The following is a 27196-nucleotide window of genomic DNA, read 5'->3' as shown; positions in this document are numbered from 1 at the left end:
AGGGCTCAGCCCATTTTCTTACTTAGAGTGTCATACTGTTGACCTGATTACTATTGGGGTATCATGACAATGATTTACCTCCCTTTATACACTGCACTAGGAGTCTATTTAAAAGTCAGTGGGAATTCTTTGAATAAATACATGTACGCCACTGCTGTGAGACGGACAGGTTTTTAGGATTATCTAAACCCATATAAGAAACTACATTTATCCTCCCCTGGGGCACAGGGCAGTAGAAGGTGCTCACTGTCCAGCCACCTTCTGTACCTCCAAGGACTGAATCAATCACTTGTATACCTGACCATTTTTGTTCCCAGATTTAAAAAAATAAATAAATCGTATGTCTGGTAGGAGGTCATTTGTACCTAAAAAGACACAGCCTTTCATCTTAAGAGAAGATGTGCACCTTCCTCCTGCGTTTTCCTTGTTGTTATCAAACATGTGAGTCAGTAGTGTGACGTGTACCCAAGAGACAGTCTTGTTTTTCTTAAGAGAGAAAGAGATACATTTTCATTTTGCTCTTCTCCTGGTTGGTAGATATATAAAAAATAAGTAAAGGAGTAAATCTATGTTTTCATTGTTGAAAATATATTCAGTGAATGTCTTAGAATATTTGGCTTTGTGTGTGTGTGTGTGTGTGTGTGTGAGAGAGAGAGAGAGAGAGAGAGAGAGAGAGAGAGACAAAGAGAGAGTCAGTTTTATGGGCAATTAGTGAAGCCCACTTAGTTAATGTTGATTACAAACATTACTTGAGTCAGTTGCCTGCATGATCCAGTTTTTTCACTTCTCAAAATTTACTTTACTAGCATGGAAATAATCAAATATGGGTGCAAATACTTATTTAGCAGTCTTGACAACGGCAAAAATCAGAAACAGCTTAGGAGTCTAACAATAAACGATTGGCTTAATAAATCATAGCATGTTATACATTTGAAAACGATATAGCCTTTAAACATTGTTTGTAAGGTAGTTTAGCATGGTGAGAGAGAACATAAGCTTTGCAGGCTGCAGGCCCAGCTCTGTTCTTTACCAGCTGTATTATGTGGAGCAAAGTTTTTACCTTCTCTAAGCCCCAGTTTTTCATGTGGGAGTGACAGTACCTCACTGTTAGGTTGTTATAGGATTTAAAGAGGACAAGTGTAAAACCCTTCACAGAGGGCCTGGCTTAGTGCAAACAATATATGTTAGCTATTATGGTTGCAAGGGACAGATAAAGATTTACAGAAGGATATGGAAAAACACCTATCTTTAGTAAAGGAATGGTGGTTGAATTTGTTTTCAACTGCTTTTCAGCACCTATCAATGTATTTATTTTTTTATTTTTTTTTATCCTCACCTGAGGACATTTTTCCATTTTTTTGCTCAGGTAAAGTGGGAGGGAGAGAGAGGAATAGAGAGAGAGAGAGAGAGAAACACATCGACGTGAAAGGGACACATTGAGTGTCTGCCACCCACACGACCAGCCAGGGCCCGGCTGCAACCAAGGTATGTGCTGTTAGCGGGAAACGAACCCGGGTCTCTGGGACCGCAGGCCGATGCTCTAACCGCTGAGCCAAACTGGCCAGGGCTGTATTTATAAATTGTTTCTGTTATTTTTTACTATAATGCATTATATTAATCCATTTAATAATATCGAACCATCCTTGGATGCCTAGTATAAACACTACTTAGCCATTGTATTTTTTAAAAAATATTTTTTCTTTATTGATTTTAGCAAGAGGAAGGGAGAGAGAGATAGAAACATTGATGAGAGAGAACATCGACTGGCCACCTCCTGCATGCCCCTCCTGGGGATTTGACCCATAACCTGGGCATGTGCTGTGACCAGGAACAGAACCAGCTACCTCTTGTTGCATAGGTTGATGCTCAACTGCTGAGCCACATCAGCCGGGCTAGCCATTGTATTTTTAAACACACTTCTGCTATTTTTATTTACCCTCCTTTCTTTTTCTTTTCCTCCCTTTCCCTTCCCTCCCCTCCTCTCTCTCTCTCTCTTTCTCACTCACTCTCTCTCTCTCATGTGCAAGTATTTGAATAGAGTCTGTATTCTGTGTCTTGGGTTCAAAATTTTATTTATTAATAAATTATTCATAATCCTATGGATTTATAAGCAACATCATGTACATTATCTAAACTCTATCAGGGGTCTGAAAAGGGTAAATAGCAAATATTTTAGCTTTGTGGACCATAAGGCGCTCTCTGTGTTACAGTTATCCAACTCTATAGGACAACAGCTGTAGACAGTATGAATGGGCATGGCCAAATTTGGCCTATGGACCTCAATATATGGATGGATGCCTATTCTATAGTCTCATTAATTTTTTGTCTCTCACCTGACATTAAAATTTTTAAAAATACCATTAACATAAAATAAAAAACACATATGGACCCCAGTCTTAAAGCACTTTCAGGGCTGGCTTTGCACCTGGCTACTGGGGACAAATGGCTTGCCAGCTACATGTCCTGTGCTTTTCTTCATGCGCTTGAGAACAAGAGTCAGTTTGTGGGATGAGGAGAAGGAGATGTGGAAACACATTTTCAGTCTAGTATCTATATTTTAAAATACTGTCTCCAATTTTACTGACATCTAAAAATTTAATAGCATTTTCTGGTATTTTATGTGTAGTTTAACATTTATTTGAGTTTTGATATGTTGGTATGATTTTTTTTCTCTCCCTATAGTGACATCCCAGAGCCAAAGGACTCATCACCACCTTCCAAAACCTCAGCAGCAACTCAGTTGGATGAGCTCATGGCCCACCTGTGTAAAATGCAGGCCAAGGTGAGCGTAGGCCCTATGAAAAAGCCTTCAGGTTCATCTTTCTTGGAACTCAGTTCCTCCTCTTAAGGAGTACTTCTAAGTTGTCATTTACTTTCCCAGACTAAAGTTAGTTTGCAATGAACCATTTCTTTCTTAGCTCTGTCCCCAGCTATCTAGTTCTTCCCCCTGGAGATAGTCAATATATTTTGTTTCTTTCTTTTTTTTTTAGTCTCTGTTTCTTTTTCTTTTAAACTCATCTTTATAGTTGAATGTATTACAGATATCTCCCCCTTTTTCCCCATTGACCCCCTCCTCCCCAATCTATTTTTTGTTTCTTACATAACAATTCAGAAGTATTCTGGAATATACAAGCAAATAGAGATAGGTGTAAACGTAGATGTAGATATACATGTATTACTGTTTTATTACTTAGTTATTTTTCATCCTTAATATTGGTCACCTTTGCAGGCCTTTAAGATGTTAACTTTTTTTTTTAACCCTCACCTGAGGATATTTTTTTTATTGATTTTCAAATAGAGTAGGAGGGAGGGTGGGAGGGAAAGAGACAGACAGAAACATCAATATGTCTCTTCGATTGGCTGCCTCTCCCATGACCCCAGCCAGGGCCAGGGGAACCTACAATCTGAGAATTGAACCTGAGACACTTTGGTGTGCAGGCCCACGCTCTAACCAAGGAGCCAAACCAGCCAGGGCTAGATGTTAATCTTTTCAACACTAATCTTTTCAACATTAAGTAACATCATATAATAGAGGAGGAAGGAAATCTGTCAGATGATAAAAGTTTCTTGCAGGGGAATGAGCACTGTGGGCCAGTGAGCTATTGTGAGGTTATTCCTGGCAGGGAAAGTAGGGTAAGTCGAGGCCTGAAGTCAGACTGTAAGGGATCGCGTTCCGGAGCCCGCAGGCCTTCAACAATGCAGGCTTTCTACCCGCAATGAAAGGTGAGACTGGAAAGGTAAAGCCAGGGCAGTGGCTGGGAGGCTTTGGGCGTCCTGCGCTGTGTGCAGATGCGATGCTGGAAACACGGGCCGTCTGGAGTTCTCCGATCAGGAAGGATTAGAGGTCCGCCTTGGAGCTGAGAGGGACGGCATCAGGACTTAAGTTGATGAAGGATACATTGGGCATCTTTTCTGTAATTGGAGGCTCTTCCTTTGAATATTGTATAATAAGTGTCTCGGAGTTTTGCTTCAATAACTATAATTCATCAGCAAGTCTTATCTGACAGTTTCTCACCACCTTCTCCGCTAACCCTGGTCCGAGTCGTTATTTCTGGTTTGAGCCTTTGTAATACTCTCCCACCTAACTAGTGCCTCCGTGCTGTCTCTCGGCCTGCCGGGATCGGTGCAACGCTATGAACCTACAACCACATGCTGGTTGGAGTGAGGGGAGCTTTGCAAGGTAGTAAATGCTCTAGATCTCTGGACGCAGTCCCATTTATTTGCAGGCTGGTACCCCCAGGTTACAAGTGGATTTAAGTAAATTATTTCCCTGAGTTGGCATTACTGCATACACCCTAGTTTTGTCTCTTGCTTTTTAAGGGAAGAGACCTTGAAGCCAAAAGATAACAAATCCTTATACACATGCAAATGAAGTACTCAGTACACCTGGGCCAGGTCCCCTCCACCCCCAGCTAGGATTCTGAGAATGCATTTAACACAAGGTTGAGAGTGCTTAACACAAAGTCAAAAAACATCCATCTTCCAACCCCCCAACCCCACACCTCTGATTTCATTCTACACTTCATTCCTCACCCGGCTACCACAGGGATCTTATAAATCAGATTCTTTCACCCTCCAGTGGCTCCACCACCCTTGGAACAAAACTCCATGTCCATTACCTTCTCCTGCCATGCTCAGTCTCGCTCCCTGTGCTCTAGCCCACTGACCCCACAAATACCAATATTTCTAAGTACATCACTCAAGAATTCACGCATATATATCACATCTTAGAGGTCCTTCTCTAATCACCGTCACCTCAGTCAACCCACCTTGATCTCAATGTATAACTTGTATCTTATTTCTATCTGACATTGCATAGTATATTTATTTAATTGTTTATTGTCCATCACCCAGGGAATGTAAACTTCATGAGGGTAGACGCTTCAGTGCTCTTATACGTTGTCTCTACCGAGAGCCAGCCTAGAGCAGGGGTTGGCACAAAGTAGGTGCTCAGTAAACTCTGCAGAATAAATGAATAAAAAGGCCCTGGCCGGTTTGGCTCAGTGGTTAGAGCGTCAGCCTGCGGTCCAGAGAGATCTGGGTTCGGTTCCCGCTGAGGGCACGTGCCTCGGATGCAGTTTGTCCCTGGCCCTGGTTGGGTCGTGCGGGTGGCAACCACTTGATGTGTCCCTTTCATGTCGATATTTCTCTTTCTCTTCCTCTCTCTCCCTCCCACTGTATCTGAACAAAAAGTGGAAAAATGTCCTCGAGTGAGGATAAAAAAATAAATAAAAAAAAAAAAGATTGTTGACCTGTGGTCATCACAAGAGCCAGAAAAGTATTGTCTTTATTTATTCAAGTTCCTATGGTCAGAGAAAGGTTTATACATGAAGAAAGATTAGTCAGATTTCATTCGGCTTGAGGAATTTAGAATGAAAAAGAGATGAAAGAATTTTTATTGGTGTGACAAGGTTGGACTCTTCCCTACGTTGGAGGAAGATTCAGGAAAGACTGAGGGTCCATCAGTAGAGGTGAGTTAATAGGGTCATGAAGAAGAAGCCATGAGGATAAATGTCCATGAGGCTGATTCTCTTCACGGTTCTCTCCTTTGTACCAGGTGGCAGTGAAAACAGATGTCAGCAAGAAGTACGTACCAGACAAGCAGGATCACAAGGCCTCCCTGGACTCCATGCTGGGGGGTTTGGAGCAGGAGCTGCAGGACCTTGGCATTGCCACAGTGCCCAAGGGTCATTGTGCTTCCTGCCAAAAACCTATTGCTGGAAAGGTGGGATGGGCCAAGATGCTGGTCCTACAGTCACCTGTGTCTGCGTGTGTGTGGTCTGTCTCTGAACTACCAAGGATTGCTCTTTCTCCATATATTCTAAGATGTTTTAATAATAGTTAATAATTACTGATCACTGATGGTGCTCTGGGCAGAGTTAAGTGCTTTAAGTATTTCTTCACTTAATGGTTACATTCGTCCTTGAGGGAGACTCTAGTATTGTTCCCTTTGTAAAGATGAGGAAATTGAGGGCTCAGGTCTAAGGTCTGGTAATAGGTAAGGCTAGGATTTGAACCCAGGAAAATCAACTCCTGAGTTTAAGCTCTTAAGCTGTTTTCTGTGCTGCTGTTATGGGGAGGAACTTTCTCACAGCTTCCTCTGTGCAAACGTTCCTAGTTTAAATTGATTGCATACAATTTTCAGCTGCACTCAGCTTCAAATCATGGCCACTAACTGCTCCTTTGCATCATCCTTCACCAGAACCGTAACAGGGCTTTGAAACCTGACTCTGTATGGGGCATGAGATAAGCGGTCCAGATCAGAGGCACAAAAACTATCTTTTGGCTTTTTCCTCTTCCGGGGATCCCTTCCACACCAAGGCTGTAGTTATCCGTTGTCTATCACTATGGTGCTCTATTTTGTTTCTTTCACTGTCTGGGGCAGTATAGTGGTAACAAACATTTACAGGCTTTATCTGCAGGAACAGCCAAGAAATTGGGCACCCTTTTTCTTTCCATAAAGCATGGACAATAGACCACGCAGGTAGGGCCTAGGTCTAGGCCTCAGTGTTGTGTAACCCCAGGGGGTGTCATTTACTTGGAATACTGTGCGAAACGTGCCCACCACAGATGTGCCACCTATAGGCCCTGGAGCACCCTACTGGGCTCTCATGCCAGGCTTTGTTTCATCCCCCAGGTGATCCATGCTCTAGGGAAAGCATGGCATCCAGAGCACTTCATCTGCAGTCACTGCAAAGAAGAGATCGGCTCCAGTCCCTTCTTTGAGCGCAGTGGCTTGGCCTACTGCCCCAAGGACTACCACCATCTGTTTTCCCCACGCTGTGCTTACTGTGCTGCTCCCATCCTGGACGTAAGTAGATGTCCCTCCCCCTGCTTCCCTGCAGCTTTCACTCACTCCTTCAGAAGCAGGGTCATGTTTACAGCTCTGCAGCACTCTAACCCCTCTCCGTGTGTTCCCTTTCCAGAGAGTGCTGACGGCAATGAACCAGACCTGGCACCCGGAGCACTTCTTCTGCTCTCACTGTGGAGAGGTGTTCGGGACAGAAGGTACAACCCGGGCTGCCTTGATCTGCTTTCTAGACCTGCCCTGATTGTCCAGGATTCTGCCACTACCACCCAAGTGCCCCTTTCAGTACTGGACGCCATCTTTCTTTACCTTCTCCCAACATGTGTAGATTTTTGTTTAAATTGAATTATTTTAATCAAAGAGATATGATTGCATAGTTTAAAAACTCAAACATTACTTCAAGGGTAATATTGAAATTGAACACTCCCTTGCTCCTCCTTTCTCCACCCCAAATCTACTTCTCTCTTAATGTTTTTTAGCTTTTTCTTTTGTTATTTACTTATGTGTTTTAAATGATACATTACTATAAATTGACACCCCCCCCCCCCCGATTTTAATCATTATGTATTCACTTTGTACCAGAGAAGATGAAGATTTATTTTTTTTTTTTTTATTTTTTTTTATCCTCACCCGAGGACATTTTTCCATTTTTTGTTCAGGTAGAGTGGGAGGGAGAGAGAGGAACAGAGAGAGAGAGAGAGAAACATCGATGTGAAAGGAACACATCGAGTGGCTGCCACCCGCACAACCGACCAGGGCCGGGGACAAACTGCAACCGAAGTATGTGCCCTTAGCGGGAACCGAACCCGGGTCTCTCAGGACCGCAGGCCGACGCTCTAACCGCTGAACCAAACCGGCCAGGGCGAAGATGAAGATTTAGAAATGTTATTACGATTCCACCTTACCCCCAACATATTTCCCCTCCCCCATGTTCTCTATATATAATCAGGTCATAATTACAGGTCAGATCAGCATTCATTGTGTACAGGTAGATAATCATGTAAATATTGCTCACAGTTGAGCCAGGTAGCAAATTGACAGTAGAGAATGGATTTTGGAATCAGACTGCCTGGTTAAAAATCTAGGCTGTGTATTTATTAGCTATGTGATGTTGTTCAAGTCATTTAACCTCTCTATACCTCATTTTCCTTACCAGTAAAATGGGCCTAATAATAATGCTTACCTTATAGCAGTGGTTCTCAACCTTCCTAATGCTGCCACCCTTTAATACAGTTCCTCATGTTCTGCATGTGGGCGGACCCACCTGGAGACGGATAGAGGAGCGGTGTCTCGGTTCCTAAAACCATTGAAAATATGTGTTTTCCTATGGTCTTAGATGACCCTTGTGAAAGGGTCGTTCGACCCCCAAAGGGGTCGCGACCCCCAGCTTGAGAGCTGCTGCCTTATAGGGTCATTGTGAGGATTTTAAGAGTTGTCATGAATGTTTAAAGCAGTGCCTGGCAACGATGGAGACAATGATTATTACTATCAGTGTCCTTTTTGTAGAAATTTATTTATTTATTCTCTTTCAGCCATTTCCTTTTATTTACAGTTTGTGTTCAATGCAAATCAATTCCATAAGATGAGAGAGAAGTCACTATGAATCAAAGCATAAATACACAAACACAATATACAATCCAAAATAGATGTACAGCATTCAGGTATGAAACAAAAGGGAATGTTCATTCACACACACAGTAGCTTGAGATCTGCTGGTATGGTGTTCCTGGGTAGCTTTCTAAAGGTGGAAAAAATGACTTTGGTTATCAAGACTACTGTGGCTATATTAGATACTGGAACATCTAAGCATCAGTGTGTGACCATATGAACAAAAGACTTTAGGGAGTGACTACTTTTGAAAAGGTTCTGAGCTTGGAAGCAGTTGTTAAAAGATTTACTTTCCAGAATTAAGCCCACATTAGGCTTTGGATCAATTTCTAACTACCTAAAATATTGACCAATAACAGAAAAGTATACCAAATGTGGCTATTCTGACTCATAGTTTTTTTTAAAAAAGTATGTACAGAAAGATATAAAAGTTTTTCTGAATTTAATTTAAGCTTCCAATCTTCACTTCCCAAATACCTCATTTACAGTTTTGGCCCCTTCATATATTTGCCTTTTCAATTTTAAGATCTGTCCATTTTACCTTCAAAACCAATCATTTTTTTATGATTGTAAAAAGTATCATATGCAGAAATAAGAAGCATTTTGAAATTAGTTGAGGTCAGTGTGCTTCTACTCTTTGGAATTAGTTTAGCTCAATGAATCTGGTGCTCTTGTTTGAGTATCAGCAACATTTACTCATCATGCTTAGATTTGGGGTAGATTCCAATCCATCATTTCCCTGGCACATATCAATTATTACACCAAAAGTCAAATAATATGTCAAATCCAAAGCCTCAGAGTAAAGAGTTCAGCTCCGAAGAGAACAGTGATAGCTTAACAATGTACATTTTTATTTAGAGTTCACCGGCATTAAGTTAGTACTGTGAAACAATGTGCTGAGAATTTATAGGAACACCTGGAAGTTCCTTCTAATGCACATATAAATAGAATCATGGCTTTTTGCATTACCTGTTTTAGGGCCTTATAACTTTAATAAACTAAATGAAAACAGACTGTTCCAAATTCCATCCTGTATCTATAGATAAGATAAAATCTATTCATTATCAAGGTAGAATTGTATGTGTCCATACTTCTTAAGCCACATTTAAGGAAATAACCTCTGAACTAATTTTGGATGTGTCTCTCTTCATCTTATATATTAAAGTCCAGCAGATTTAACATTCATCACCTAGTCAAACCCTGCATCCTCTTCAAACCAATCAAATATGAGATCCTCAACATTTTCTGTGTCAATAAAATTTGGTGTGGAATTAGAAGATTCCATGAAGACCTGTTTTTTCCTTGTCACACTGGATGTCTAGATGCCATTTGGATTGGGTTTAGAAGATGGAGAAGGATAGACAATTCTTGGCCCAAGTCTTTTAACAGTAGAGATGTAGAAGAGCCAAGGAGATCACAAAGACACTGGCTGTTGACTGCAGAGCACCACCGCTTGCCTTGGTGGTGGTATTTGCTGAACTTGGAGTAGTTGAGGTATTGTGGGAGGGGTTACTTGCAGGTGTTGCAGGAGTTGTTTGATTTGAATAAATCTGCGTGGGTAGGAGCAGCGCCAGAAGCAACAGCCGCAGTCCAAGCCTGGCTACCATGGCTCTGCCCATGTCCGCTATGTTGGTGCGCTGCGAGTCTCACTGGATGCTGCGTGCGTGGAGAATCACTGGTTCCTGGCGGGCTCAGGCAACGTGAAATTTATTTTTTATGAAGTTAATATTTGGATCTTTTTTTTATTAGCTTAATTTTTATTATACTTATTCCTAATTTACCTGACAGACTGTTAAATCCTTCTCAGAATGGTGAACCACATATGGTAGGTCAGTTCCATTGATTCTTTCTTGTGGACATCTGTGCAAGAGACTTCATATTCCTGCTCCAGCCTGAAATGGTTTCTCCTGAGACCTACTGAGAAGCAGTTATTCTGGGTCATTATCTTGGAAATTCCTTTTACTGTTTTTCTCTTTGGATCCTCTGTTTCCTGGATCTCAAGTCTTTTAATACATGTTACTGTCTTTATTTGGGTGGAGCACATCCTCTAGTAGCTCCTGAGAACAGGATGGGAAGTAAAACTTTTGAGACCTTGAACATCTGAAAATATATTTGTTCTGTTCTCTACCTTAAGTTGCCTGGGCAGACAATTCTAGGTGGAAACTATTTTCCCTCATAATTCTGAAGACTTTGCTTCACTATCTTCCAGTTTCCATAGTTGAGAAGTTTTTATTAAGATTTTTGTTTTTATTCCTGATCCTTTCTATGTGATCTGCTTTTCCCTCTCTCTGTGTGTGTGTTTTACTTCTGTTTTCGAAATTGTCTTGATATTTTCTTGACTTCTTCTTTTTATGTTTGTTTTGAACAAATATGACTAATGCATGGAATCAAAAAGTTTCTTTATTTTGTCTTTTCCTGTCTTTTTGAAATTAACTCAGTGGGGAATGTTTTCTCCTTCTAAATAAAAACTTGGACAGTCCCATGTTTTTTATGATTACTCCTTTTTTTTTCTTTTAAACATTTTTATTAAATTTATTGGGGTGACATTTTTTAATGAAATTATGTTTCAAGTCTACAATGCTATAATACATCCTCTATATACTGCATTGGGTACTCACTATCCAAAGTCAAATCTCCTTCTGTTACCATATATTTGACCCCCTTCACCCTCTTTATCCTTTCCCACATACCCCTGACCTCTGGTAAATACCATACTGCTATTTGTATCTACAAGGTTTTTTGTTTTCATTATTTGTTTGTTGCTGTTTGTTTTATATTACAACCAAAGGAAATTATATAGTTCTTGTCTTTTTCCATTTCACTTATCTGGCTTAACATAATGCTGTTGATTTCCAGTCCCTCCAAAATTGAAATGGGGATAGAAGGAGATGAGACTGGAGGGCAGAAAAATTCTAACTTGTCTAGTTCCATTATAAAGTTTCTTTATGCTGTCTGGGCTTGGCAGATGTTTAACTCTGATTTTTTTTTTCTTGGATATTTTTGTGGATTTAGTACAGGTTCCACTGTAAAGTCTTTTTTTTATTATTAATTAATTTTTGTTACAGATGTTTCTCCTCCCCCCCCCCACTGATTCCCCCCTCCTTCTCCCTCCCTGCCCTGTCCCCAGCTTTGTTGTCCATGTTCATGCATACATGCATATAAGTTCTGTGGTTTATCTCCCCCCCCCCCCCTCTCTCCTGGGGATTGTCAATCTGTACCCCACTTCCACGTCTCTGGGACTACCCCATTCCTCAGACTGTTATGTTCATTATATTCCACAAATAAGTGAGATCATATGATACTTGTCTTTCTCTGTTTGGCTTGTTTCGCTTAGGATAATACTTTCCAGGTCCCTCCATGTCGTCTCAAAGGATAAGAGATCTTTCTTTCTTACAGCTCTTAGCACATTTCTTTGAGGATCCCTTCTACACAGATTCTTTATTTCAGGGTGTACGTGGTTTTCTACAGTGATCTCTTAAAAATTATTCTAATTATCTCTTTCACTCACATTTGCATGTGTGGACCATGGGAAACTTGTACCATTTTCTTGCAGTCAGTGGGGTTGAAGTTGATTTTCAGGTACATCTTTCACTTCAGCTGCCATAGGCCCTTCAGCCAGACTCTCACCTATGGCCTTTTTCAAGGGATAAGTTAAATACCATCAACAGTATCCCACTAATGGCAGGGGACATATATCCAGCTTTCTGAGTGGTCCTATTGAAGTCCCTCTCTTGACTTGAGATTGGAAAGACCCATACCTCATCCCTCTTGAGGGTGATGGTGGAGCACCCACAGCACAGTTTTCTCCAGAGAAATCCCTCTCTCACTTTCCCTTTCTCTTTACCTGTTTTGTATCCTCAGTGTGAGTGAGGAGTTCAGGAACTGTGAGAAGAGTCCATGGCTATCTACTTGGAGAGATGTCTTGAAGCTCAATTTGAACTTTGATATCTATGGCATCTCAGTCTTACATCTTGTTACATTGGTCTTTACCAAACGCTGTTGATCTTTGGTTGCCTGTTTCCTCTTTAAGAATGAGACACTGAAATGCTAATTGGACAATAGGCGGGACGTGTGGACTGTTGGACTCAACTGTGTTGTACTTCGGATGCTCCAGCCATGTTGCTGGGAGGCTCCTGAATATTAATATTTTAGGCCTTTAATTTTGAATCAATTCTATCCAAGAGATGTTCTCTGTGCCCACACTATGGAAAATTTAAAAAGGGATTGGAAGATGAGGTTTCACCATTCAGAATGTCAGCTTTTATCTAATTCCCATTTTTGAGTAGAAAGCTTTACTCCTTTCCTCATGGTGCCCAGTATCTATGGTTTGATATTTCCATAACGAATCACTGCATCTTATGGTGGGGTTGGGAATCTGATCTTCTTACAGCTCCTCAGACTTGCAACCAATCCTGTTTCCAGCCTTGAAGACTATGTTATGCATTCAGTTCCTGAGCCCCTCTGATGTTATGGAGCTCCGGATGGCTCGAGTTTTATTGGCACCTCCTCTGTCTGGAGATGTAGGTTTCAGTGTTCTTGTTTTTGCCAACCTAGTTGTCACACTCCTACCTACTTTAAATTTTTGAAAATTTTATTGATATCTCAACTGTGGTATCTTTTTTCCTTTTCTCTTTTTCCTATGGGCCTTTCTATTTTGGATTATTCTTTAACTATCATGTCAGTGGTGTTTCAGGAGGAAGAGAAGATAATCTCACGTGTCTTGTCCTCAGCAACATGGACTTTCCTAATGATAGGCCCATTATTATGTATATTTCTAACTACTATTCCTTTAATCCCAACCACAACTGTGTGGGACTAATTTTATTCCATATTTTACCTAGCTATAGATGAAAAGTGATTTTCTTAAAGTCATACAATTAGAAAATTAAATAGTTGGAATTTGAAATAAGGCCTTATTTTTGCAAATTCCATGTTTTTTTTTTTTTTTGTTTTTTTTTTTTACAACATCGTAATTGCCCCTTGACAGAGACTCATTCCTATTCTTCTCTTGGATCTTTTTACTTTCTTGGCACCAATCTGATGCATTTTATTTGAAGATAGAACTAGATCGAGTAGCATGGATATAATCTACCAGCAAAATGCTTTGTAGTAATTTGCATGTTCACTGAAGCTTGTTCAATGTGTTTCACAAGTCATTAGGCCTTTCATTTCTAGATTGCACTTTAGTTCAGTAGATTTTCATTGAGATTTAATCTAAAGCATATTGAAATGTGTCATGGTAAATTTACATTGCACTGGTAGCCTTAGAAGTCTGAGAGTTGAGTAGAATAATCAGCAAGTGAACACTGCCCAGGAATAATTATAACGTGGAAGTTGCCTGAGAACAGAACAACAGGATACAGACGTATTTCAAGAAGAGATGTAAGTTAGACTCAAAAGGGAAATATCCCATCCATAGGATGACCAGAAAGCACCATTGCTCTGGACTTGGGCCTCTTCTAAACCAATAGGCAGATTGGTTCATTTATAACTTCATATAAATATGAAGCCACACCTAAGATATATTTATTTAGACCACTGATAAAAAAGGCCATTTACTAATCAGAAGCTCCTCTTGGGTAGTATTTTTATTTTTCTCCTTTGCTTTCTGTAAATGGGTCTCCTACCGTATGGTTAGTCCATTAATTAGGTGGCATCCTGCCTTATCTCAGGTCGCACAGTCACACACAGAGCTTTTATGATGACAGCTAAACGATGGAGCCTCCTGGGAAATTAAATTCATCTGCATTTTTGTTTCAGTTCAGGGAATTCCTCTTTAAGGCTCAAGTTTCTAAGCACATCAGACCTTAACATCCTCCCATAGGGACCGGGTCCTCATTGCCTACCTTTCTTGTTAATTGTTCATTATCCAGGCCATGCAGGTGTGCCTCACCAGAGTATAAATGTCCTCTCTTTCTCTGTGGCACTTTTAATTGTTAGTATTTCTCATCCATCCTCCAGAGGTAATTGGCCCCACAGAGAGCCTCCAGGTAAAAAGGTGGTGAAACTTTCTCAGTTTTTTGGATAGCAAATGCAGGGGCTGATTACTTTTGATTTCTCTCCTGAGATTCACCTGAGTTCAAACAGAGGCTGTTACTTCCTGCTGTATCTCATTCTTATGACCAGCTACCCTAAAAATGGCTGGATTAGGGTCATTCCTAGGTCTGTTGGCATGTCTTACAGTTTTCTCAAGTAACACTGACTTACAGGCAAGCTCAGTTTTAGGTCATTTGCATCATCTGAGGACTTGTTAGAAGTGCAAATTCCCAGGCCCTGTCCCAGACCTACTGAATCAGAAATTCTGGGGGTGGGGCCCAGCTAGTAATCTCACCAGGTAATGGACACGTGAGAGCATATAAGAAATATTGGGCCACACAAAAGAAAGAAAGGTGGTTGCTCACGTTGGTTTGTTTATCTTTTTCTTTAAAAAATTTTTTTCTTTATTGTTGAAAGTATTACAGATGTCCTCCTTCTTCCACCCCACGCCCAGGTTTGTTTTTTTTAACACTAGGCCTTCCCACAGTCAGTTGCACTTGATCAGAATCTAGAAATTCTTTGATAAAGTAAAAAAAAAAAGATAAAGCGAGCTCATCTGTGTCACAGGGAGAAGAACACAATAAAATTATTAGTTTAGATTATTAGATCTATGGGCCTCAGAAGTCTGTTAAACTATCTGCTTTTCCAAGACAGCATCCTTGAACAAGGCATATCAAATAGTGACCGGAGATCAGGGAAAGACTGCAGCTACCTGATTTGGGTGCCAATCCCTGGCTGCCCCCATTGCTTTGTTTTTTGATCTGGCTGTACTATCAAAGTAGATTTCTAGAAATAATGTTCATGGGGGGCTGCTTTCCAATCCACAGAGCATGCTTTGCTTACATGCCATTTTAGTGGGCACAAGTAGATTTTCATATTTGCAAAGCTATTGGCTAATGATATTTGGGTTCAGCCGATACTATCAGGTCCCACTGAGAGGTTGAGGTCAAGATGCATTAAGATTTCTTTGTAGTTCTTTTTGCCTTTAGAATACATTCAATAGGACTATATAGTCAAGATACTGTGTTTTAAAGGCATTAGAATGAATTATTGCCTTTTTTTGGGTCATATAATCAATTTGATATGTAGTTAAGTTAATGTGTTTCAACTTGATTCAATTTTTAGGGATAAATTTTATAAAACAATGATTAAAACCATATATTTATTTAGGGACCTTTGTATTCACTATATTTCTCTGAGATATATTTAGTAAATATTTTCCTAAGTTTGTGCTTTGTCTTGGCTTTGCATATAGTATTTTTTTGGTCATGTATAAGTCATTAATATATATTTTAATGTAGCTAAATTTATTAATTTTTAACTTGCTTTTCAAATTTGAGCCATTTTATGACAGTTCTCATTTCATTTCCAAGTGAAAGAAGACTCCATCCACTTTTAATTTAAGTATTTGTGTATTTTGAATTATTATATTTCAATCTCGCATCTACTTGGAAATTGTTATTTCATGGTACTTTATTTTAAAATATTAGGCAGTTCTTTTCCAGGTGCTATTTTATGTACCTGAGATATGTTGTAACAAGACCAACAAAATCTAGTTTCTTTCAGAGCTAATGTCCCAATGAGGAAAGACAGACCAGAAAGATGCTCTAAAGACAATGAAAAAGATGAAGTGGTAGTACAGGCTGGAGAGATGTCTCTTCTGTAAGATGATTTTTTAGCTGATTTATGGATTACAAGGTGAGGCTAGTCATATTGAGGCCTTGGGTGGAACTTCCCAAGTACTTAGAATGGTTAGTACTAAGGCATCGAGGAGGAATAGCCCTTAACATTATGAAGTGCTCACTGTGAACCAGGCACAATACTAAACCACGTTACCTGCATCATCCATGTATTTCTCATAGTAACCCTTTGAGGTAGGTATTTATTGTTCCCCCCATTTTGAATATGAGATCACTGAGTTTGGGAGAATCTAAAATCATTGGCCTCTTCTCAACCACTGACTTGGCTTAAGGTCTCAAATTGCAACCGTGAACTCTTGATTTTCTCTCTCCAGGCTTTCACGAGAAGGACAAGAAGCCATACTGCCGAAAGGATTACTTAGCCATGTTCTCACCCAAGTGTGGGGGCTGCAACCGCCCGGTGTTGGAAAACTACCTTTCAGCCATGGACACTGTCTGGCATCCAGAGTGCTTTGTTTGTGGGGTCTGTACACTCAGTTAATTTTTTGGATTTAGGGAAAGTCACGCATTCTCCTCTCCGAGAGGCAGAGCTGCTAAGAGGGTTCTCAGAGTGGGATAAGGAATTGACCTGGGCTTCCTAAAGGAGACTCACACAAAATGTGGGCATTTGATTGTCTGTTTTGCAAGGGGGCCATATTCTAGCCTCTATTTGTCAAGGACCCAACTGAATTCCTGCAATTGGCAGGAATGTCTAGACTGTAAGTTTTATTTTGCCAATGTTTTAATCTTGACATCTTCATTCCTTTCCTTTCTCTACTCTCCACCCCTCCCCAGGACTGCTTCAGCAGTTTCTCCACTGGCTCTTTCTTTGAACTGGATGGACGTCCATTCTGTGAGCTCCACTACCATCACCGCCGAGGAACCCTCTGCTATGGGTGTGGCCAGCCCATCACTGGCCGCTGCATCAGCGCCATGGGCCACAAGTTCCATCCTGAGCACTTCGTTTGCGCTTTCTGCATGACACAGTTGTCAAAGGGAATCTTCAGGGAACAGAATGACAAGACCTACTGTCAACCCTGCTTCAATAAGCTCTTCCAACTGTAATCCCAGCTGAACCCACAGCCCCTTCAGATCCCCTATAAAATGTAACCAAGAGAGGAAAGAGTACATTTGTTGTTACTGACCTTCTGCTCAGTAGGCTTACAGAGAAAGTAAAGGTGATGCAAAAAGAAGGGGAGGTCTAGACGTTACATGACTAGGCTTATAGCCTTACGTTTCAGACTTCTAGTCTTACTTTTTTAAATTGGGTACTTGGATTTAGATCTGGGTCCTGCTACCTAGTGCCTCTGCAGATATATTTTTCCACATGCACACATTCATTTTATAACTGGTTTTCTCACATTTCTCCATGTACACCCTCTGATGCCCTGTTCACATCTTCTCTCTTTTTCAAGCTTCTCATATTTCCCCGTGACTCAGTTTCCCACAATCATAGCTGTGGTCTTCATCCTTGCTGTCAGGAATCATGGTACTACTCTTTAGCTCCTTTTATCTCCCTTCAATATATTTCACTTTTTCAAGAGGAAGTAGATCTTAACTGGACCACTTTGAGTGCTGACATAATTGATAAGTAAAATGGCTTGCCTGTGTGTAGTTTTTAAATGCTTTTTATTATGAAGGAATTAAGAAGTACAAATTGGTTGTTAGACTGATGACCCTCAAAGGGAAGGGGGGAGTGAGTGCGGGATGAGATAAACCAGAGAATTTCTCTGCATATATGCATAACCAATGGACACTGACAATAGTGTGGGGAAGGCAGGAGGGGGTGGGATTCAGGAGGAGGGGGACAATGGAGAAAAGAAGGGGGATAACTGTACTACATTGAATAATAAAGATGAGTTAAAAAAATAAAATGCTTTTTATTTACTTTAGAGAGGAGGGGAGAAAGAGATAGAAACATCGATGTGAGAGAGAAACATCGATCAGTTACTTCCCGTATGTACCCAGACTGGGGATCAAACCCACAACCTGGGTATGTGTCTGACGGGGAATTGGACCAGTGACCCTTCGGTGCACAGGATGATGCTGAACCAACTGAGCCACACTGGCCACGGCAAGTGGTTTGTGTTTTGATGACTCGATGTCATATAGTTTGGTAGATAAACCTTCTACTTCTCATATTAATATGCTAGGCACCTAATGCAATTAAATTTTTATTGTACTTTTTGTTTATTTTCATACAATAAGCATATTTTAAATGAAAAGGAGGGACTCCTAGTCACTAACTTTTAAAAATTTTATAAATTTGGGCCCATAATATTAATTTAATTTTATTTTTTTGCATTTAGATAAATGAATCATCTTATAAGATCATAAAGCTTCTTAAAATTGTTCTCATCAGAGAAAAACTGGATCTTTACTAGGCACTTGCAAATTCACAGTTGCAAATGTATGCATATCTGCAAACTCATAAAACTGCATATATTAAATATGTCCAGATTTCTTGTATATCAATTATATCTCAATAAAGCTGTTGTTTAAGAAATGAAAACACATCTTTCTCAACTCACAGTTGTTTGTTGAAGACAGACAGGATGGCTGTTCTTAGACCATTTCTGCAGAAAGATGTTATAATTTGACCATTTTCTGGTTTGGATTAGGAAATCCAAGCTCCCAATAAAAAAATCTCCACTTAATTATTTGTTCCTCTGAAAAATATTATAAATAAAGTTGTAGAGAAGCTAGTCAGGTTATTAAATAATCTTTCTCGTGTCCTACCTCACTCAAGTAAGCTTCAGAAGAAGTCATCCTTACTGAAAAGAGATATTGATGAGATCTGTACTATATCATTCTTACCATGATCTTAAAGATTTGGTAGGATTATTTGTTTTTGTTTTTGTTTTTTTTAAAGATTAAACGACTAAGGAAAACTCCTTAACTAAAGGTATTTCTAAAAAATAGAACTGATTTGGTGTCTAGATTGGTGTGGCACGGAACTTCTTGGAGAACGAATGGATTAAATTATTCTCGCCAGGTTTTATTCTGTCTGTCTGGGTCCTGCTAGCCAGTGCCTTCGCAGATACATTTTTTCACATGTACACATTTGTTGGAATGAACGGTAAGGGGTTTTAAGAGTTAAAAGGAAGTGGTAACTGTTAATTCTATGAAATAGGAACTTCGAATGCATCCAAGCTATGTGGGAGGCTGCAAAGACAGGGGGCCATCTGGCCTCGTGTCCTGTTTGGTCGGCGGAGAGCACCAGACTAAGCAAAATTTTCGTTCAACTTCTAAACATCTCCTTTACTGCACTTGACTCATGATGTCATACGCAGGTGTTCATATGGCAGTGTCTGTGGTTGCTTGGCAATCTGACAAAGTGAACTTGGGGTTTAGCCTTTAAGCAAGAATGTTCAGGTGCTAAAGCTTTTTGTTAAGGGTGAGCTATTTTGAGATTTCAGTAGATCTAAATATTTTTAAATGTCAGAGAAAAGCCAGAGTTCACCAAGACGCAATTAAGAAGTGAAGATTTTTTTCTTCTCACAATAAACATAAGTGGTTATACTGGTTCAAAATGAGATGATGGCTTCAGGACCAGTGTTTTAGCCACAAGGAAGCCACTCACAAATACATAGTTTTCCTTTAAAAAAAAACACCACATAAGTACTGTTTCTCAAACGGATCACCTGTTTATTCTTGATTCTGAGTAACTCCAAGCTTTAAAAAAAATAAAAGGGCCTATGGCAGGGCTGGAACCAGGAAAAAGGGGGCAGCAGGGGAAAGAAAGGAGGGACATCTGTAATACTCTCATCAATAAAGAAAAAAGAAAAACCCCTCCCCTCAAAGAGCAGGGCTTTTCCACCAGTGAGGTATATATATTCCTGAACGACTATGCTGTCAGCCGGAAACTCTATTCTTTTTTTTTCTTTATTGATTTTAGAGAGAGAGGAACGGAGAGGGAGAGAGAGATAGAAATCGATGAGAGAGAACATCGACTGCCCGCCTCCTGCATGCCCCCCACTGGGGATCGGGCCCACAACCTGGGCATGTGCCCTGACTGGGAATCAAACTGGCAACGTCTTGGTGCAGGGGTCGTGCTCAACCTCTGAGCCACAGCAGCCGCGCAGAAACTCTATTCTCAAAGAGGAATTTCTCAATTAGTTGGCCACTTAGTCTGTAGAATAAGTATATAATCCTCCAAGGTGATACTTTGGTAAAGACAATTATTTTTCACACAAGTGCTCGCCTGTATTTCTCTCACTCACCCTGGGTTGTAGGATGGCAGCCAGCCACATGCTTTCTTTTTCATGACCAGTAGAGGGAGAAAGAGTGCTTTCCTCTAACTTGGCGAGAAAAGTCCCAGGGCTCGGAACCTAACTGGGCTGGCTTAGGTCACACGCCCACAAGAGATTTTTGCTGCAGGAATGGACTGTACAGCTTGGCTTAAACCAAACTGGACCGTTCCTAGAGTTACAAGAAGGACTAAGTTCCGGAAAACACAAGGACTTTGTGGAGGCGATTCGAATACTTAAACAAATCTGGGTACTGCTGGAAAGGGGTCATGAATCCAGAACTTATATGACTATATGTTCAAATATCACAATAACTTTGTACGGTGACAGATGGATTGTGGACTGTTAGTGGTGATCACTCTGTAAGGTGCATAGATGTAGAATCTCACTATGTTGTACACATGAAACTAATGTAATGTTGTATGTCAACTACATTTGAATTAAAAAGAGCTTTACATTCCAGATCAGATTTTTTTTCTAAAGCAAAAACATTAAAGTGTTTTCTGAGTTTCAAGGTAACACAGAAGACACGTAAATAGATTATCTCCAGTGCCCGGAGGGGACATGTCTGAGAACTCTGCAGAGTTTGAAAGTAGAGGAAAGCCAGAAATAATGGTGTTACAAATAACAGAAAGAGAGGCGCTGGTCTTCCCTGGGCCCCTAGGGCACAGCAGCTTCGGTTTGGAAACTGGAAAAAGAGCCCTCCCTGCTGAAATAAAGGTGAGAAGGAACAACAGCTTTCTTTAGGGGCAGGTGTCCTAGACATGAACAAGTGGTGGCGGCCACTAAAACATGGGACAGGAGAAGCGACTGTCTGTCCCCACAGTGCTGTGGAGGCTGTTACTAGACAAAATCCACCATCAGGGCAGCATGCAAGCATGGAGGGCACAGACTCTAAGGAGAACCGGGAATCTACTGGGGTCCACTGGATGAGAAAAACGAAAATTCAGATCAGAGCTGGTGCTTGAGTGATGTTGTTGCAAGTGCATAATTTATTCTGTACAAAAGGAGACAATTTATGTAGGCATTCCAACCTCCCCATTGTGCCTACATTAATCACATGCTTTGTGTCAAATTAATTTCCTGTGGGTAGATAGCTCCTAATTGTGTTTAGGTTCATAGTCTGGACAATGGAACAGACTTCCTGGCATCTTGGTGAGAACAATCTACCTTCCCTTTCTGTGTATTTAAATTTTTTTTTTTTTTTTTTTTTTTTAAGAGAGAGTAAGGGAGAAGGAGAGAGAGATAGAAACAGTGATGAGAGAAACATCAATTGGCTACCTCCTGCATGTCCCCTTCGGGGGATGGAGCCGGCAACCCGGGCTTGTGCCCTGACTGGAAATCAAACCAGTGACCTCTTGGTGTATGGGACGACACTCAATCCACTGAGCCACACTGGCTGGCTCCCCTTTCTATTTAGATGTCACTAAATCTCAACAAAAACAGCATTCTGGGAATAATGATTTTGCCTGTGATAACTACCCCAATTCCTGTGAGAGACACCCCAGATCTCAGGTGTTGATGCAACAATTCCTACAGCTGAGAATGAGCATACCAAGAAATCAGAGGATTTTGCTTCCTTTAAACTTTTTTTTATTCCACAGCCGATTATTTTATTAACTCTGAATAGTTTAAATTCTAACAACAGAACACGGTCTTGAATGAAAAAAAAACTATACATAATACCAAATTTACTAAACAGAAGCAAGCCATTGGTATATTGTCTGTACACTTTCATTTGTTTGAAAAATACAATCTAATCTGGAAACAGCCCAAGTGTCCATCAGTAGACGAATGGATAAAAAAGCTGTGGTACATATATGCAATGGAGTACTACGCAGCTGTAAGAAAGAAAGATCTCTTATTCTTTGAGACGACATGGAGGGACCTGGAGAGTATTATCCTAAGCGAAATAAGTCAAGCAGAGAAAGACAAATATCACGTGATCTCACTTATTTGTGGAATATAATGAACATAACAGTCTGAGGAACAGGGTAGACTGAGACATGGAAGTAGGGTACAGACTGACAACCCTCAGAAGAGGGGGTGGGGAGGGAGGAAAGAGATAAACCACAGAACTTATATGCATATACGCGTAACTGATGGACACGGACAACAAAGCTGGGGATGGGGGTGGGGGAGATGGGGAGGAGGGTGTCAATGGGGAAAAAAAGGAGAAACATCTGTAACAAAAATAAATTAATAAAAAAAAGAAAAGAAAGAAAGGAAAAAAAAATACAATCTAGCCCTGGCCGGATGGGCTCAATGGTAGAGAGTTGGCCCCTGGACCAATGAGTCACAGGTTCGATTTGGTTAAGGGCACGTACCTCGGTTGCGGTTTGTCCCCGGCCCTGGTCGGGCCCTGCGGGAGGCAACCAATTGATGTGTCCCTTACATGTCGATGTTTCTCTCTCTCTCTCCCTTTCTAAAAAACAAACAAAAAAAGAAAGACAGAAAAGTAAAATACAATCTATGGTGATGGTTGTACAATTTTGTGAATACACTAAAAACCACTAGATTACACTTTAAAGGAGTTAATTTTATGATATTTGAATTATGCCTCAATAAAACTTACTTTAAAAAAATTATAACAAGCCCTGGCCGGTTTTGCTCAGCGGTTAGAGCATCGGCCTGCAGTCCAGAGAGACCCGGGTTCGGTTCCCGCTAGGGGCACGTACCTTGGTAGCAGTTTGTCCCTGGCCCTGGTTGGGTCATGCGGATGGCGACCACTCGATGTGTCCCTTTCACGTCGATGTTTCTCCCGCTCTCTCTCTCTCTCTCTCCCTTCTACTCTATCTGAAAAAAATATCAAAAATCTCCTCAGGTGAGGATAAAATATATATATATATATAAAATCAAAATGTCTGTTACAAAATCTCACTGGAAATAATATATGATTTTTTTCTTCTTGTTAGCATCATATTTAAGCACATACACAAAAGTGAAATAAGAAAAATAAATGTCTTCCTTTAAACTTTAACTCAAAGGAGGAAGACAATTGGACTTATCACAAGAAACAAATACAGTGATACCTCGGTTCTCGAACGCCTCGAATTTCGACCAAATCGGTATTCGACCAGGAGATTCGAGAAACTTTTGTCTTGGAATCCGAACAAATATTTGGAACTCGAACTTCCGAGATGAGCCGAGTTGAGCCGAATGGCGTTCATTCGGCCCAGCGCGCCTTGCTCGCGTCATCAGTGTGAGTGCAGAGAGAGAGTCACGCTTTGTGGAGAGAGTCACGCTTTGTGGAGAGAGTCACGCTTTACACCGAATTTAACCCTTAGACATACTGTACACTTTTATTTCTTGTTGAGACTTATGTTTTTCTACATACTATATACAAAATAGGCCAGTAAATAGGCATTTTCTGGGGCTTGGAACGAATTAATCCAGTTTCCATTATTTCCTATTGGGTTTCATTGCTTCGGTTCTCGAACAATTTGGTTCTCGACCGTCCTCCTGGAACGAATTATGTTCGAGAACCGAGGTATCACTGTAGTCAAAGGTAGTATCTGCTCACTCCCAGGGCCTTTTACATTAAAGCACAGTGAAACACTTTGCATTTTAAGTCTGAGGCCTCCTGCGGATGGCCGATATATTTAGAGTAAATAAATTGCTATATTTAGAACTAAAATATTGTTTCTCTCCAATTTGTTAATAAAGTTGAATAATGTGTATCAATATCGATAAGGGGGAGAGGAGGGAACCATCATCCTCTAAGATGCAAACATGTATTATAAATTATGTTATATACGCTGCTTTGTCTAGTGCTCATCCACAGAAAACTATTAAATCTTTAGTGTTCCTGTGAAGTTGAGTACGTGTAGTAAAACAGTGGGTTTTAAAAAAATCTCCATGTCTTACTTGCAAACCACAAAACAAAGAAAAATTTTACAGTGACAAGGTAATTGGATTTACATTTATCCCGAAAGCGGGTCCTTGAAGACAGTTGGGTTTACAAGAGGTCACTTGCTCACTGCAGGTTCTTTTGCATTTTCAGACACGAATTAAATGTGGGAGGCAGAGCGTTGTCTAGGGTACTGTGCTCATTTTGAAAGAGGAAAATAGGAGGGGAGCATGTTATAAGATATATACGAGAACTTGTGAGTGGGGTAAAGGTGCCGTGTTCAGAGCTTCCAGCAGAGCAGGAAACATGAGAAACGAGAAGGGTGACAATATAACACCACCCTCTTGCGGAAAAGAAGGCCATGGTGGTGGTGGGAGGGGAGGGCGTCGGCACTCAGTGACTTCCTTTATACACACTGCCTGGGGGAAGCCATCCCTTATCCTACAGTGTCTCTCAGTTTGGGTTTTCCTTGAAGCAGACCCCCCGATGAGGATTTGTGTGCAATAGTCTATCTGTGACGGGAACTCTGGATACTCAGGCAGGAGGGTGGGGGAATGAGAGAGCCAAGGGAAGCGGGCCAATTCAGCGTGCATTAATGAGCAAGTCACTGCTGCGGGAAGTCGGAGCTCAATATTCCCGAGGACCTCTGAGATTTATTGTAGGGGACAACCAACCCCCCCACCCCACCTCTGCCTCCTCTGGCCCGCCCTGCAGGCACGCTGGGCGTGCTTCTCTGGTCAAAGAAAGCCCTCAGTGCCTGAATGCCTCAGCCTGCACCTAGCAGTGAGTGCCAGCAGGTGCAGGCGGGGAACCTACAGCACCGGAGGGGATAGTTATGAAGGGGGAAGTATGTAAGGAAAAATCCATCGGAAGACTCTTCGAGTCGCTAATAATCACATCCTTTGAAGGTGTGGTGAGCCATTTATTTGCATAGCTTTACAGTTTTCCCAGATTTATGGAGCTTAATGCCTTTCATCTAGTGTATTAATTAATGGTGGAGAGGATTGAGGAAGGGAGTGGGCAAGGATTATTATTTCCATTTACCTGTGGAAAAAATGATCCATTACATGAATAGGCCAAGATCACTCAATTTTAGGGATAACACTAGAACCAGGCCAATGCTGGCTTAGTCTTTGCCTGAGATACATTTTTTTTTTTTTAAGGCTCTATATCAACAATGTAAATGAAGCACATCTCAGAAATATGGTCCATGGGTGAATTTTCAAGGGCCACATGAGGGCACTAAAGCAGGACAGGGATTCTACTAGAGCCTATGTTGTTTTGGGTATAGCGACAAGTAGCTTTGGCACCAACAAGCCAAAGTTCAAACGTCGGTTCTACCACTCGCACACGGTGTAAACCTTAGTTAAGCCATTTATCTTCTCCAAACTTCAGTTTCATAGTACGCTAAATGTGGACAGTAATACTTCCCATGTGGGTTGTTGTGAGGATTAACCAAGATACGAGGTGAGAAGGGGCTTTGCAAACTGCCAAGAGCCACACGTGACAGGCTGAAAGGCATTAGCAACAGAGTCCGAGAGAGAAGCGAAGAAGTCAGCTTGGCTCCCATCTCTAGCATTTCCCCAGAGACTGTGAAAGTGTAGCAGGCTCTTCGTTGTTTCGGGATGATCTTAGAGATCTTCCTTAAGGCTCAGGATGAAGCCAATGGCACTGAACATGCTGGCAGATTAGGAGAAGAGCTTGAGTTTGAGCTCATAATCTTCCTTTGCAGCCACCTATTGACAAAGTCTTGCTTAAGAGTGAATGATTTCCGAGGCTCCGGAAATCCATCCAGGTAGCTGCTTCCATAGATGCGACACAGCTAATGTCGGTTAACAGAGCAGAGCCACAGGGAAAATAAAGTTCGGACACTTCCAGTGCAGGCATTTTCACTGCCTATCAATGGCCTAACCATAGTTCAAGGGAAATTCTCAGGAAAATTCTTATCCTCATCGTTATTTGTATTCGCTGGCTAGGGCTGCCATAATGAAATAGCAGACTGGGCGGCTTAAACAACAGAAATTTATTTCCTCAGAGATCAAGGTGCCATCGGGGTTGGTTTTTCCTGACGTCTTCCTTCTTGGCATACGATGGCTGCTTCCTTGCGGTGCCTCCCTAGTTTCTCTACCTCTTGTTATAAGGACAATGGTCCAATTGGGCTAAAGCCCTGCCTCATGACCTAATTTAACCTTTATTGCCCCTTTAAAGGCCCAGCCTCTAAATTCAGACACATGTGGGATTAGGGCTTCACATATAAACTCTGTGGGAACACAATTCAATCCAACACTTAAAGAATTACAACTCAGTTACTTTGAAGAATACAGTGGCGGACTTCCGGTCAAGATGGCGGCGTAGGGAAACGCAGTATCGCGTTCTGCCACAACCACATCCAAGTTACAACAAAACTACAGAACAACCATCATCCAAAACCGCCTGAAATCAAGCTGAATGGAAGTCCTACAACTACGTAATTAAGAAAAAAAAAAAAGCAGCTACATCCAGACCGGTAGGAGGGGCGGCGGCGCGAGGGGTGGCGGCAGCGGCGCGGCGGCGCGACGGGCTGGTCCCACACCCAAGTGTGGCGGATAAAAATCAGGAGGCTCCCGTGGCTGGGAAGGTCCTTCCTGAGGACTGAGGGGTCCCCGTCCCACACCAGGTGCCCCGCTCAGGTTTCCAGTGCCAGGAAGAGAAGTCCCCATAACTTCTGGCTGGAAAAACCAGCAGAAACTGAGGCTCAGGGAAGCTGACCTGGCTGGAGCCACAGGCAGCTCCCTAAAGGGCCCGCGCACGGACTGGTCGGACTCTCTCCCTCTAAGCTCGGAGGGGAGGCAGCTCGAGGGGCACCAGAGACATACAGAAAAGAACTGAGCTGTTTGGCACTGGAGCGAGGGCTGGAGAGGGGGCTTTCTCGGGGACAAACGTGCTGTAAGAGGCCTTTGTTCCTTTGGTGAGCCCTTCCCTGGAG

General features: G+C 41.4%; 1 protein-coding gene across 2 annotated transcripts in view; it reads left to right on the top strand.

The window, feature by feature from the left end:
- Positions 1-17834, top strand: part of LPXN (leupaxin) — a 34123-nt gene extending 16289 nt beyond the window's left edge. For both annotated transcript variants that reach the window (XM_036259996.1, XM_036259997.1), the window contains 6 exons: positions 2683-2782; positions 5558-5725; positions 6638-6811; positions 6927-7008; positions 16467-16615; positions 16927-17834. In XM_036259996.1, the coding sequence (XP_036115889.1) occupies positions 2683-2782; positions 5558-5725; positions 6638-6811; positions 6927-7008; positions 16467-16615; positions 16927-17196 (943 nt within the window). In that variant the 3' untranslated portion in view covers positions 17197-17834. The remainder of the gene's footprint in view (positions 1-2682; positions 2783-5557; positions 5726-6637; positions 6812-6926; positions 7009-16466; positions 16616-16926) is intronic.
- Positions 17835-27196: the final 9362 nt, after the last annotated feature.

Source organism: Molossus molossus, unplaced genomic scaffold (assembly GCF_014108415.1).
Source record: "Molossus molossus isolate mMolMol1 unplaced genomic scaffold, mMolMol1.p scaffold_m16_p_13, whole genome shotgun sequence".
In the NCBI taxonomy this organism is placed as follows: domain Eukaryota; kingdom Metazoa; phylum Chordata; class Mammalia; order Chiroptera; family Molossidae; genus Molossus; species Molossus molossus.
Note: the sequence above shows the minus strand (reverse complement) of the source record. Positions and strands in the feature narration are given on the sequence as shown.